Source organism: Coregonus clupeaformis, chromosome 28, assembly GCF_020615455.1.
Source record: "Coregonus clupeaformis isolate EN_2021a chromosome 28, ASM2061545v1, whole genome shotgun sequence".
NCBI classification, from domain to species: Eukaryota; Metazoa; Chordata; class Actinopteri; order Salmoniformes; family Salmonidae; genus Coregonus; species Coregonus clupeaformis.
This window is the reverse complement of record NC_059219.1, coordinates 21,152,997-21,166,562: the sequence shown is the minus strand read 5'-3', so window position 1 is coordinate 21,166,562 and position 13,566 is coordinate 21,152,997. Positions and strand designations below refer to the sequence as shown.

Genomic DNA, 13,566 nt, shown 5'->3' with positions numbered 1-13,566 from the left:
TTTATAACACCCTGAAACGGGACCCTTTACATGTGTTTCTGTCTGTCAGGCCGACCAACTGACAGGCTGACAGACACACAGCAGTGCTCTTTCTAACTTCTCTGCCATGTCCTGTCTTCCTACCTAGATGGGCTGACTGTTTCTTGGTTTAGGGAGTTTGTTTTTATTTTTTCAAAGCTGAGAGGTTGATGGTTGACAGTTATCCTTCTGACTTACTGCTCTTCCTCTCATTCACTTGGACCTTCTGTGTTTTCTTCACTTGGATTCTACTCTCTCTTATTAGATTTTCCTGCCTTGTTTTTTCATCTCCTCTGAGCATACCATCCTTTTCCCTTTCACCCTCTTTTGTCCTCCCATCTCCCCACCGTTCCCTCTCTCCTGGTGGTTTTCAGGCTATGCACCATGCTCTCTTCTCCTACAGTGATTCTTCAGCCTTACGGACTGCCCGTCTATCCCCAGGGTGCCCAATGTTACCCCAGCCTAGTACAGGTAATCTACCTCTGTCTCCTCTCTCTCTCAATCCCTCTGTTTTCCCTTTCCTTCTCTCTCCCCTATTCCTACCATGTTTTAGGCCTGGCGTCTAGCATTGAATGTCATTCTTGGTACTCTGTCAGTAGACCCAGAACCACATACAGAGATCAGCAAACTATCCTGCATAGCTGTTGGTGCAAACATGGTGCCCATTGAATTCTGTATACATGGCTCTCATCTCAAGCGTCATTGAGATAGTTTGGTTTTGAGTCACTGAATATGCTGAATCACTGGCCCGTGGAATGACATGTCATCATGACACAAACAACAGGTTGGAGGGCCTGTGAAATCGAAAGGTACATTCAGATGAAATGTATTCAGGCACAGTATTACGCAATATAAATAACACTGTTTGTGTTTGTCGCGATGATGATAGCAAAGTGGTTTATTGAACTCGATTTCAAAAGAAATTATTATGTTTATTTCAGAGTAGTTCACAGCAAAATGTAGTGGTGGGTCACAGCAACTGGTTGCCAGCATATATTTGTGTGATGAGATTGCAAACAGCTGCATCTAGGCCTAAATACTGTTGATAGGGCCAAACCCATTTGTTTCAAATGCAAGGACACACTGGCAGTTATATTTAGTCTGCAGGTCTCAGTGGTGCCAACAGGTTGTTTTGTGTGTGTGTGTGTGTGTGTGTGTTTGTGTGTGTGAGTCCCTGACAACCCGTTGGTGAATGCCAGCACAGATATGATGTGTGTCTGGAAACTGTCTTCCTTGTCTCTCTGTGTCACAGCCCCTGTATTTTTAGCCTGTTCCTTGAAAAGTAGATTAACACAGAGAGTGATGGCTGCCCTGTCATGCAGTCTGTAGATAAGGGGGTATCCTGATATCCTGATAGTGTGTAGCCTGAGTAGGGGGATGAGGACCAGTGTACTGTGCTATGATCAGAACATGCCAGCGGAGTAAAATGTCTGATGATCTGTGTTTGTGATCATATTACCTATTCCATATTACTGTATACTGTATGTAATATACACTAAGTGTACAAAACATTAGGGACACCTTCCTAATATTGAGTTGCACCCCCTTTTGCCCTCAGAACAGCCTCAATTTGTCGGGCATGGACTCTACAAGGGGTCAAAAGCGTTCCACAGGGATGCTGGCCCATGTTGACTCCAATGTTTCCCACAATTTGTGTCAAGTTGGCTGGATGTCCTTGGGGGGTGGTCCATTCTTGATACACACAGGAAATTGTTGAGTGTGAAAAACCCAGCAGCGTTGCAGTTCTTGACACACTCAAACCGGTGCACCTGGCACCTACTACCATACCCCGTTCTTAAATATTTTAAAATATTTTGTCTTGCCCATTCACCCTCTGATGAATGGCACACATACACAATCCATGTCTCAATTGTCTCAAGGCTTACAAATCCTTCTTTAACCTGTCTTCTCCCTTTCATCTACACTCTTAAGTGGATTTAACATCAATAAGGTAGCATAGCTTTCGCCTGGATTCACCTTGTCAGTCTATGTAATGGAAATATGTTTTGTACACTCATTGTAAACATACTGAATATAGTAGGCCATAGGGTGTGTGCGTATGTTTTTGTCCATGCGTTTGTATCCCTCGGCTATATGAGCCCTCTTAAAGGGCACATCTGCAGTTTGCTGTCGTCTTCGGAGTGTAAATCCTCCATCAGCTGTCCCAGCAACCACCTGTCTCAGAGCTGTCTTTGACCCTGAAACCTGACAGCTGAATAGGGGGAGGAAGGACAGAGGGGAACAAGTGGCAATCAAAAAAAGACTGCAAGGAAAAATGTTGAGACACATAGAGAGATACTGTGTATAATGTTTGTTTACTGACAATGTAATACTGTACTGGGAGTGGGAGACAAAGAGAGATAGTTTGTGTGTGTGAAGCTGGCCAATGCAAGTATCAAATAGATTCTATTATCTACCCCCTCTCTGGCACTCTCCATGTATGGTGTGAGCTTGGGAAGGTCAGATATTGGGGGTGAGGTGGGGCGAGGGACACAATACAGGCATGTGTGTCTGTGTTGACGTGTCCTCTAACATGGCCCAGTTACTGTGTGTACTAAAACATGATCGCCAGGACCTGCCATGTGAAAGCTAAAAGGACAGTTTGCTGAATTATTATGCGCCAACCCTGGAATAAACCCAAATATACAACACCCATGCCTTCCAATATTAGCAGACCGGATGCAGAGTAGTACATGTAAATACCATTTTATATTTTAAGGTTTTACTATGATGTTTTTTGATATGGTTGTTGTTTCGGCCCATTTGAAAGCACTATATAAGATTATCTGCTAAATGACAAACCTTGTAAATGATATGTCTGTAAATCTATTCTAGAGACCTAATAAACTCAAGATGTATCAGTCTCACTCCTGACCATCTCCCAGTGGAACTTATAAATTAAGAATTCAGAGGTAAAGGAGGAACACTGTGTGGTCTGTGAAGAGAAATCGTGTCCTTTGTACTGAAAGTGTTTGATAGGAAGAATCTGAGACCTACACAGACAAGGTGTTCCTGTTCCACTTATAGTGAACTAAGATAGTATATCTTACATTTTACATTACATTTACATTTCAGTAATTTAGCAGATGCTCTTATCCAGAGCGACTGCATTAATCTTAAAATAGCTAGGTGGGACAACCACATATCACAATCATAGCAACTACATTTTTCTTCAATAAATGAAGTTATCAGCAAAGTCAGTGCTAGCAGGAAAAGACAAGTGCGAGTGTTAGTTCATATCTTAGTATAGTAAGACCTTTGATGCTGCTGTTTTACCTGCAGTAGACACACTGTTTTATTAGACCTATGAGAATGTAGGACACTCTCCTTGGGTTACATATCAGAATCAGCTTATCATACAAGGTTTAAATGACACCTCTCACACCTTCCCTCCACTTCGCCCTCTTCAATTTCACAATCAGTCCTATCTCCCCCCATCCGATGAGTGCAACAGCTGATGGACAGATAGCGAGAGAGGTGGGAGGAGGAGAAGAGGTTGGAGAGAACAACATGAATCTGTATTAAATTACAGCCAGTCTGATATATAGGCCTTTAGACCTTGTGACACTAACTATGTTTACAACTGTAAAGGACAACACAAAAATCTACTAATGGCTTTGCCGATCTTCTGGTTGACCTCGGGTCGGTTTCAGAGTAGAGATATAAGGGTTTATTACTGTGTTATAATGTGAACGATATAAAACTACTCAAATGTTGCCCACCTGTTTTTGTCTCTTCAAAGAGTCTGGTCAAAAAGAAGGTATTGGAATGATATGAATATTTACAAAGCATAGGAATGTCTACAAGGCAATATGTCAGCAATAACAGGGTATTAATAAGGATAGTATTCTTAGAGGTGACCTTTTAGTGGGCAAGTTGAAATACGGCTACAGTATTAGCTTTTAAATGTAGAAATTCCTGATTTGTGGGTAGCTCTCCTAGTTTTTAGTGTGTGTTTCTGTGAGGAGGGGAAGGAGGGGTTAAAAGTGATTGACAGGTACAAATGACCACAGCTGGCATAGCCCCCCCTGCTCCCCCTTCCCCCAGCACTCCTGTGATGTGATTGGTGGTTGAGTCGAACTTATGGTGTAGTGGGCGGGTGGAAGCTGGCATTAAAACATGTGGCAGTTGTTGGACAATGTACCAGAGCATCAGATATGCAGTGACGGGGTAAGACAATCATCTATTCTCCTATTGTGTGTCTGTGTCACCACCATCACTTTTCATTGTGTGATAATTGGTCACTTCACTGTGTGAACTCTCTGCTTACTTGCTGTTGGTTTTGGTACATTGAATAATCAATGGATTGGAATGGATTTGGTACATTGATTAGATGATTATGATGACGTTGAAGGTATTAGTCTGGAATCAGTTCCGTGCTGAGTTGTTTTTTCATTACATTACATTTGTAGGTGCACTGCTTTGGCATAAGTGGTAAAGTATTGAATATTTGCCAGATACTCTTTTTCAAAGGATGCTGAATCGTGAATGAATCCTCAAAAGGAATAGTATACGCATCACAATGAGCTGTACTGTAGGTATGGGATTGTAGTGTGGATCTTTCTTAAGGGCCTCTAGTTTTGTACCAGCTGTGCAAATCTAAGCTGCCCAGCCCCACTCAACCATAAGACATTTCCCAGGTGATATTTTCACACTCAAAGACTCAGAGAAAATGACTTCTATGAAGCCTGAGGTCTTTGTGCTTACATGATACACTCACACATTGTCAATGAATGTATGCTGTGAATCAAAAAGGTCTATTTTAATGTAATTAATGAATAATTTGTTTCTTATAACAAGTGTCACACCCACTATTATAATTTCAATATGGTTTATCCTACAGCTAGGTTGGATAGATACTATGACAATGTTATTTTGATTGATTATTGACCAATTCCCTTCTCTCATCCAATCACAGGGAGGCCCGGCCAGGAGGCCGGCAGTGGTGACCCCACCCTCCCCCAGGTCTATGCCCAGCCTCCCTCATACCCTCCACCAGGACAAGCTCCTCCCACACCTGCAGGCAGACTTCCTCCTCTAGACTATAGTCCCGCCCACCCCAACTCAGAGTACCAGGAGCATCACCAGCTCAGAGTCTATCAGGGCCCACAACACGAAGGGGCTGACACTCTGGCAGCCAATAGCACGGTAAGAACAACATAATAGACTGGAGGTGTGTGACTATAGAAGTAGTGTCCAGGAAAGATAGAGAGACAGAGATACCTTTTAATCAAGATATGTAGATACTGTATGTGTATAGGGGGGAATCACATGTTGTTTGTAACATATTTCTAGGAGGGGATTTTATTCTAATCAACGACAACATGTCATACAAAGTTTGAGGAAATTCTTTGTTAGTAACATGGAACACACACACACACACACACACACACACACACAAACACACACACACACACACACACACACACACACACACACACACACACACACACACACACACACACACACACACACACACACACACACACACACACACACACACACACACACACACACACAGAGTACCATAGTACTTCTATGTTTAGCTCCCCACCTCCACTCCTGTGCCCATGTAGGGGAATCTCCCCTGACACCCAGCAGAGCAGATAGGGGCAGCTGAGAGGGGATTCGTTTTTGAAAGTGAATCCCCTCCATCTCTCTCTCTCTTTCCTTCTCTCGTCCCCTCTCCCATTTATCTGGAAATAGAGCAGGTAATCCCAAAGTTGTTAACATGCAGTATGTCTGTGTAAGATCATGCATCAGGTTACTGGTAGGGGGTTGGGGTAAAGAAAGTTGAGAAAGGAAAAGTTAACAACACAGGAGAATGGAACAACACAGTATTTCAATGTAGGATTATAATTTAAATGTATTTTGGTATATGTTATGGCATAAGTTATCAGGGTTCAATGTAAAATGTCCTAGTATTTATTTTCATATAGCCTACAGCACAAAATGACATGTATTTGATGGGGAACTTGTGTATTTTCATTAGGAACAATGGCCAGTTAATGAACTTATAATGAGGAAAACATGTACATGTACTGTATGTTTATGTCCAGTGTCCTGGTAGGCTTCATTTACTGTAGGTCATTACTCTAGACACAGACAGAGGTGAATGGTGAATAAAGGTCAATGCATTGTGACTGTGAAGTCCTTTTCCCTGCCTCAGCAGCTCTTTCTCATGTCATAACTGACTTTTATGGCCACGTTTATATATTCCATCACTAGAGCCCCTGACTTACAAGGTCCGTCCTGATTTTCGTGGGGAAAGTTGAGACGCCGCCACACATCATGGAGGTGGGGTCAACGGGGGAGGCCGACCTGGTGACCCCCCCGAAATATCGGCCAGGTTCAGAAATCAATTTTGCATCGTGACATGACACCAACATCCAACCCAACCCACCCACCCCTTTCTTCCACTCCCCCCCCACCCTCTCTCCACTGTCCCACTTCCCCAAAGCCTGTTTCTGGTGTGTGTGTGTGTGGATGGGACTCTGATAGTGTGTGTGTGAACCATGCTGTCCTAACTATGGTTGCCATGGGAAGCCAGTATATAACAACACAGCAGTATCCTGTACAGTATGTACTGTATGTGTTTGTGTGAAGCTCTCTCTCTCTCTGTCTTTTTCTCTCTCTCTCTCTCTCTCTCTCCGCGTGAATGTGTCTCTCTATCCCCCTCCCTCTGTTTCTACCCCATTATTAATACATGCCCCCTCGGAATCTTGAGTAATGATCTTTAACCTTTGGCAGAAAAAAGCAGCACCGTGACCCTAAACTGACATTTAGAACATTCAACTTTGACCCTGCCCGGCACTATGCCTCCCAGCTCCCACTCCTCACCCCAACCCAAGCTTTTTGTGCAAGTTCCTGCCTTGTTCACTTTATCTTTTTGTTTAATTTATTCTTTATCGTTGCTCTGAAGACATTGTGCACTCTCTATCTCTTTCTATCAGCCTTCCTATATTATAATGCTAATAATACCTGTGTTTTTAGTTCTGCATATTAGGATCTGTATTTTGAATTGCATTAATATTTATCTGACTTCTTTCAAGCCTGCATTCACTTAGATTTTCAATTGAAAGATATTTTTCACTTTTGCTATTTTTTTCCTTTGCTGTATTTTTATTTTCTTTCACATTGCACTCTGCTCCCTCGCTCCTCTCTCCCCCACTGCTCTCGCTCACTCATTTTTTGGTGCAATATTTTTTTATCTTAATTTTCTGGTTTGGACTCATATAATCCCTTGGTTTTTGGAGGACCAACACATGACGTGGCATCGTGGTGCATTGTGGGATAGTGAATGTTTTGGTTTTGAAGCACATTACTATATCCTGTATGGTTTTGCATGGGGGCATTTTAATGAGATTATATCATGAAAATGTATTCCTGCAGGCTTACTGTTTACGTGTCTATATAATCTATGTCACCTGAACTACCTAGTTATTATGAATTACTAAGTATAATTCATCACAATTATGTTCAGTATGATATATTGTATTTAGTTACAGTTCCTCCAAAGTCTTTCTGTTGGGGGAGCTGCTACTTTCTATATTTGCTGGTTGTTATAACTGAATCAACATGACTATGTAGTCTAATATTTTATTAGTGTACCTCAGAGGAGGCTGGTGCCCGGAGCTATAGGAGGAAGGGCTCATTGTAATAGCTGGAATGGAATCGAAGGAATGGTACCAAACACATCAAACACATGGAAACAACTTTACAGCCATTACATTGAGCCCATCCTTCTATAGCTCCTCCCACCAGCCTCCTCTTGTGTACATATCTTTTGATATTTTCTAACGGGCATGTATTTAAACGCCTCACTAAAATGAGGTACTGTTCACACCTCCACACTCCTGCCTGAAAAGGATCACTGGGTGCTGAATGCTTATTTGGACTGAGTTGTGATCACTTGATTCAATTAAAATGATCAACATTTTTCTAATGCAATGTGATGCCTCTGTAATTGGACACTGTACCAGAACTTGTGAACTGTTTTGATAGATTTGAAGAAAAAAATCTGCTTTATCTCAGAATCCTTTTAATAAATTGTAAATTAGTTGTTTATTCAGAGGTGTACAAGTGCATGGACCAATTGGCAACATGTCCTTATTTTCCTCTGTAATCTCCCCCATTCTTTCTCTACCTTTCCCTTGAAACCTTTTCTATATCCTTCTCCTGCTCTCTGTCCTTCTATCCTCCTCCTGCTCCCCACCCTTTTCTCCTTCTTTTTCTTCTTCTTCTGCTCTTCCTCTGTCTATTCTCTTCCTCCTCTTCTTCCTTCGCTCCTTTCCTTCCTTTCCCCTTCCTTCACTTCCTTTCTTTCCTCCTCATCTCCTCTATTCTTCCTTTTCCTCCTCTTCTTCTTCCTCTCTTCCTCTCCTCCTCCTCTTCTATCTCCCAGGACGATGCCCTGGTTCCGGTGACCTCTGACTCCCAGGCTCTGAGCGTGTCAGTGTCATCAGGGGGCGGAACAGGAAGTGGTAGCGACGAGGAGGTGTCAGGCAAGGCTCAGCCCAAACGCCTCCACGTCTCCAACATCCCCTTCCGCTTCAGAGACCCAGACCTCAGACAGATGTTTGGGGTGAGAGACACAACTAGTGGTTATGTCAGGGTTTATTATCCTACGAGACATGATGTCATCCTACGAGACATTATGTAATCTCTTATAACCTCGGTGAAAACCTGTTGACAAGATTATGATCTGTTTTGTCTTTCAGCAATTTGGCAAGATCCTGGATGTGGAGATTATCTTTAATGAGAGAGGGTCAAAGGTGAGAGACCACTCAATATCAGAAATTACAAACTGAATGAATGACACCTGGTTGCCCTATTGTTGTTGCCTTACCAAGACAATGACAAGTTGGACGATCAGAAATGTTTCTCCTTCCGTCTCTCAGGGCTTTGGGTTTGTGACCTTTGAGAGCGCAATGGAAGCAGACCGAGCGAGGGAAAAACTGAACGGAACGATCGTTGAGGGGAGGAAGGTTGAGGTGAGGAATAACTATCTATAGTATGTCTATCTTGAATATCTATCGATCTATCTGTCTGTTTGTCTGTCTGTCTGTCTGTCTGTCTGTCTGTCTGTCTGTCTGTCTGTCTGTCTGTCTGTCTGTCAGTCAGTCTATCTAAGAAATGGTCCTCTCTGTCTGTGCAGGTGAACAATGCTACAGCCAGAATAGTCACCAAGAAGCCCCAAACACCTCTTGTGAATGGTGAGGTTTCAAGTAAGATACCTAAAGTTATTTGGACACCTTTCCATGGCCTGTGGGAGGGGTTGGACATGCACTCTGTACTTCTGAACTGTGTCTGTGTGTTCCCTTTACTCTCCATGACCTCCACCGTCTCTTTTCTCCTTTACTTGTTGTTTAACCTCTCTCTCTCTTTCTCTCAACTTCTCCCTCCTTCTCTCTCTTTCTCTCTCTCTCTCTCTCTCCTTCTCTCAACTTATCCCTCCTTCTCTCTCTTTCTCTCTCTCTCTCCTCTCTTTTTATCTTTCTCTCATCTCTCTCGCTCTCTCTCCTTCTCTCTCTCTCTCGCTCTCTCTCCTTCTCTCCTTCTCTCCTTCTCTCTCTCTCTCTCTCTCTTTCTCTTTTCTCTCTCTTCGTAGCCCCTGGATGGAAGATCAACCCTGTCATGGGAGCGATGTATGCACCTGAACTCTACACCGGTGAGTTTCAATGTGAGTTTTCGGGTGAGTTTGATTATTTCATTTTTTTCCTTCTATTTTCAAACACAATCAGAATTCATGACCTCTTGTAGGGGAGGAAATATATCCTTTTGTTAAGACATGGGTTTCCAGAGTGGGAGACCCGGGTTCAGATCCCACCTGTGATACTCAATCTCTCTTATAGATGGCTCTAAGAAAGCATGCTCCCTTGGGGGAGTCAATAAACACGCTTATGAAGGCAGGGTCGCTACAGTACATATCCTAGTGGGTACTGTAAGCTCTCTCTCTTTCTCTCCCTCCTCAGTTGCCAGTTTCCCCTACCCCGTAGCTACTCCCACCCTGGCCTATCGGGGCTCACCGCTGCGTGGGCGGGGCCGGGCTGTCTACAACACAATTCGCTCAGCTGCTGCAGCCACACCCACTGCCATGCCCGCCTACCCTGGGTAAGATCATTTCTATCTTCAAAAAATATATTTGAATAATTAATAACAATTTCCATTGTAAGTGTAAGTAAATGCTTTTAATTTTCACTGTTTAATGTGTGAATGATAGAATGTCTCCTTTCAGTGTGGTGTACCAAGATGGATTATATGGAGCTGAAGTCTATGTAAGTTGACGTTTTTCTTCTGATTTCATCTTAATTTCAGGCTGTCTGACTTGTGTTTAGCTAAAAGCTTATCTTGTCTCTGAATATATTTTTTCCTATCAGGGCGGGTATCCTGCAGCGTACAGAGTCGCCCAATCAGCATCCGCTGCCACAGCAACGTACAGTGATGGGTGAGCAGCAGCGCCCAATGACTGACAATGTGACTCCGTTTGTATGAGGATTTGAAGGACTTTTTCCTTCAAATGGGACTTAGAACATGAGATAAGCAGCACTCTGATGCTGAGGTTCTGTGGTCTTCAAGTCTGTTCTATAGGGGCCTCACTGTTTGTTCTAACACAGTACTAGCACACCTTTTAGTAACCTGGACTAACATAGTAAGCCAACATCCAGGACACTCAAATTAGTATGATATGTTACATTTGGTATGGTATGCATTAATTAGTGGACGTCCATCATCCATTTCATATGATATGTTATATGTTACGAATTACAACAATTCGTTCAATATGTTACGAATTTGCAATACGTATGATATGTTACAAATTCAAATTTGTTGTGGCTAACATTGGGTAGGGTTTAAGGTTAGGGTTAATGTTAGGGTTTAGGAGTTACGTTAAAGCAGGGTTCTTCAATTTACTGGTGTCCCAGGTCTGTTCCCTATTAAAAAATAAAAACAATTCCCTCGACAACCTGGTTAAAGGGTTAGGGGAAGGATTAGCTAACATGCTAAGTAGTTGCAAAGTAGCTAAAAAGTAGTAAGTAGTTGCAACGTTGTCCGTGATGAAATTTGAACATGACGTTTGCGTAATACGCCCATCCATCCACTCCGAACCGCCCACCCTCCTTTCGTTTTTGCCTTAAGTATCCTGCTGTCTTATGTAACCATACCAAACTTAACATATCATACTATTTTGAGTTTCCCTGATTTTTGTTAACTATGTAACGTCTAGTCTATGGGACCAGGCTGGTTTAGTATGTTTTCTCATTTGGGTTTTGTTTTGTCTGTCCATCAGATATGGCCGAGTTTATGCTGCTGCAACGGATCCCTACCACCATTCAGTGGGACCCACGACAGCATACGGAGTCGGAACAATGGTGAGCCTCTTTAAAACTCATAAGCAGTACCACTCCAACTTTTAAAGTGTTCATGTGACCCACTATGTCATCCAGACCATTGTTTCTAGCCACGAGCCAGACTTTAATCGAGCCTCAAAAAGGAATCAGCCTCATCCCGCCAGTGGGCACCGATCCACCATCATTTATCATATCTTCTACTTATTTCTAGGCCAGTCTGTACAGAGGAGGATACAACCGCTTCACCCCTTACTGAGCTGCCCAATGGTAGCCTGGAAGCCGCTCTGTGACCCCGCCACCTCGTCCGGGATTGGCCAGTCCCAGGACAACAATGCAGGACAGGTTATGATATCACTGAGCTCTGTGTCACTTCCTGTCTGACCCCCTTCCTCCCTTGGGAGACTGTAAAATCCAACCGACTGAACGTGTAAATACTGTAGTAGCTATTCACTATTTATTCTATCGGAGAATACATATAGGATAAAGAGCCTGATCTAATTTATAGACAGTTATTTAAAACCTTTATTTTACACTTCATTTGTATTGTTTGTGCCACTAATTTGTTCCAGGGTTTAAGAATGTAAAGATTTCTGCCTCCGTACCTGCTTTATAAGCTACTCTTTCAATATTCTAACAGAGAGAGTTGAATGTGAGCCATTTTATTTTTCATTGGCTGGACTTCATGGTACAATACTGCAACTCAAGTGGCACAACAATACTGGTTTCTCTACATGGTGACATTTGTAAAAAGTTTTTTTTCAACGTCTGAGCTTTCGACTTTTCAAGAATGAAATTGTAGAGTACAATGACATTTTATACAGTTAAATTACTTATTTTTGATGACACTGGTTTTGTCAATGATGTAGCGCACTGTTTGAGGACGTTGAAGTGTGTGTATGTGTGTGTGCTGTGTGTGGGAGTATGTGACGACATCAATACTCAATTAACAAAGCACAAGCTATGAGAGACAGCAATGGTACTGGTATTGTTAATGTGCACAGTCATCTTTTTTTAAATGCTTCTAGATCCCTAAAACTATAATTTGCATAAAATGTACGTTTGTTTTTGTTTTCCTAACAATCTACCTCTGATTCTAAACATTTTTCACTTGTCAAAAGAGCATTCTGTAGCCATTACTTCTCTGTCAACAAATTAACTGTAACAAAACATTTCTTTATATTTTTCATTGTTGAGCTTCTATCTTCTCTCTGCTTTGCATAATGCTCAATGTTAAATACTAGCTATTCGCCAAACTTCCCTAACCCACTCTATCATTTTTCTATGGCAGCCTCATTCTGGGTTTTATTTTCGCTCTGCCTGACGAGCATGTAACCTCTATGGTGCTTTCCCTTATTTCCTCTGTCCTGTTAAACTCTATGATGTTGTGTCCGGTTTCCTCTTCCTGTTCTCTCGCCTGCATCTCTCCATTCTGTTTGAGAATCTGTGTTCCATCCATAGAAAGAATCAGATGAGTTCTAATTCTATGGTTCCATCTCTCCTTCTCTATCCTGTCCTTTAGATTGACTGTTGTCTGTTTGCACCTCTCAATAAAACATTGTTTACGTTTCCCTTTCCTCTCCTCTCTTTGATTCCTGTCATTTTCATTTCTCTTTTTCAATGCCTCTTTTTGCAGTCCTTCCTTCTTCTGCTCAAACTTATATTCTGTGTTCCTTTTCTCTACTATAACTGTAAGCTCTGAGGCTGACTGATACCAGTGCAAGAAGGTTGTGAGTGCACTACAGAAATTACTGTCTGCATATGTTTATGCAACTGTTTCTGGTTTAGTACCTTTGTACTGTATGGACTGAATCCTAACTTAAGATCAGCGCATGTAACTTCATATTTGAGTTTAGTATCTCAAATGTTGTATGCTTGGTTCTAGGGATGCTGCAGTATAGGACCTAGACACCCAGCCCTGTGCCTGCCTTGCTTTACTGTGTGGTCTTATTGTGTGTTTCAACCTATGGGCTGTACCTCTTCTTTATGCAAAGTTCATCTTTAGTTTTTGTATGTTTTCCCCTCTCTTTCTTTACTGCTTTGTTTACTGATTCATTTCATTATTCAATTTCAACAACGGTTTGACTGTGATGCCTTCATCAGGGTATTTTTTACACGTAGTAACAATGTATAATATGGAAAAAGAGACATATCAAGCACCTCTTCAAATAGCTGCTCTACCATTTTACTTCTACTCTCT

The 13,566-nt window shown here is 42.2% G+C and overlaps 1 protein-coding gene across 11 annotated transcripts; it reads left to right on the top strand.

Annotated features, from left to right (window-relative positions):
• Positions 1-65: 65 nt before the first annotated feature.
• rbfox1l (RNA binding fox-1 homolog 1, like) lies at positions 66-12,113 on the top strand. 11 transcript variants are annotated; one of them, XM_045208732.1, is made up of 13 exons: positions 5,087-5,166; positions 5,595-5,729; positions 6,247-6,315; positions 8,423-8,602; positions 8,739-8,792; positions 8,919-9,011; positions 9,176-9,245; positions 9,629-9,712; positions 9,993-10,131; positions 10,241-10,295; positions 10,398-10,465; positions 11,309-11,390; positions 11,581-12,113. In XM_045208732.1, the coding sequence occupies exons 3-13, from the start codon at positions 6,310-6,312 to the stop codon at positions 11,623-11,625; spliced, it is 876 nt and encodes a 291-aa protein (XP_045064667.1). In that variant the 5' UTR covers positions 5,087-5,166; positions 5,595-5,729; positions 6,247-6,309; the 3' UTR covers positions 11,626-12,113. The 11 variants fall into 11 exon arrangements, with proteins under 11 accessions (XP_041708450.2, XP_041708458.2, XP_041708455.2 ...); XM_041852516.2 differs by lacking the exons at positions 5,595-5,729; positions 6,247-6,315 and adding an exon at positions 66-489 and having other exon boundaries at positions 4,937-5,166; positions 9,176-9,233; XM_041852524.2 differs by lacking the exons at positions 5,595-5,729; positions 6,247-6,315 and adding an exon at positions 67-489 and having other exon boundaries at positions 4,937-5,166; positions 9,176-9,233; positions 9,629-9,688; positions 10,256-10,295.
• Positions 12,114-13,566: the final 1,453 nt, after the last annotated feature.

Excerpts from the sequence above, each read along its gene's own strand:
- rbfox1l (XM_041852514.2), top strand. The coding sequence starts at position 189 with ATGGTTGACAGTTATCCTTCTGACTTACTGCTCTTCCTCTCATTCACT. Across the intron at positions 9,246-9,628 it reads TGTGAATGGTGAGGTTTCAA|CCCCTGGATGGAAGATCAAC; the intron begins GTAAGATACCTA and ends CTCTCTTCGTAG. Across the intron at positions 10,466-11,308 it reads ACAGCAACGTACAGTGATGG|ATATGGCCGAGTTTATGCTG; the intron begins GTGAGCAGCAGC and ends TCTGTCCATCAG.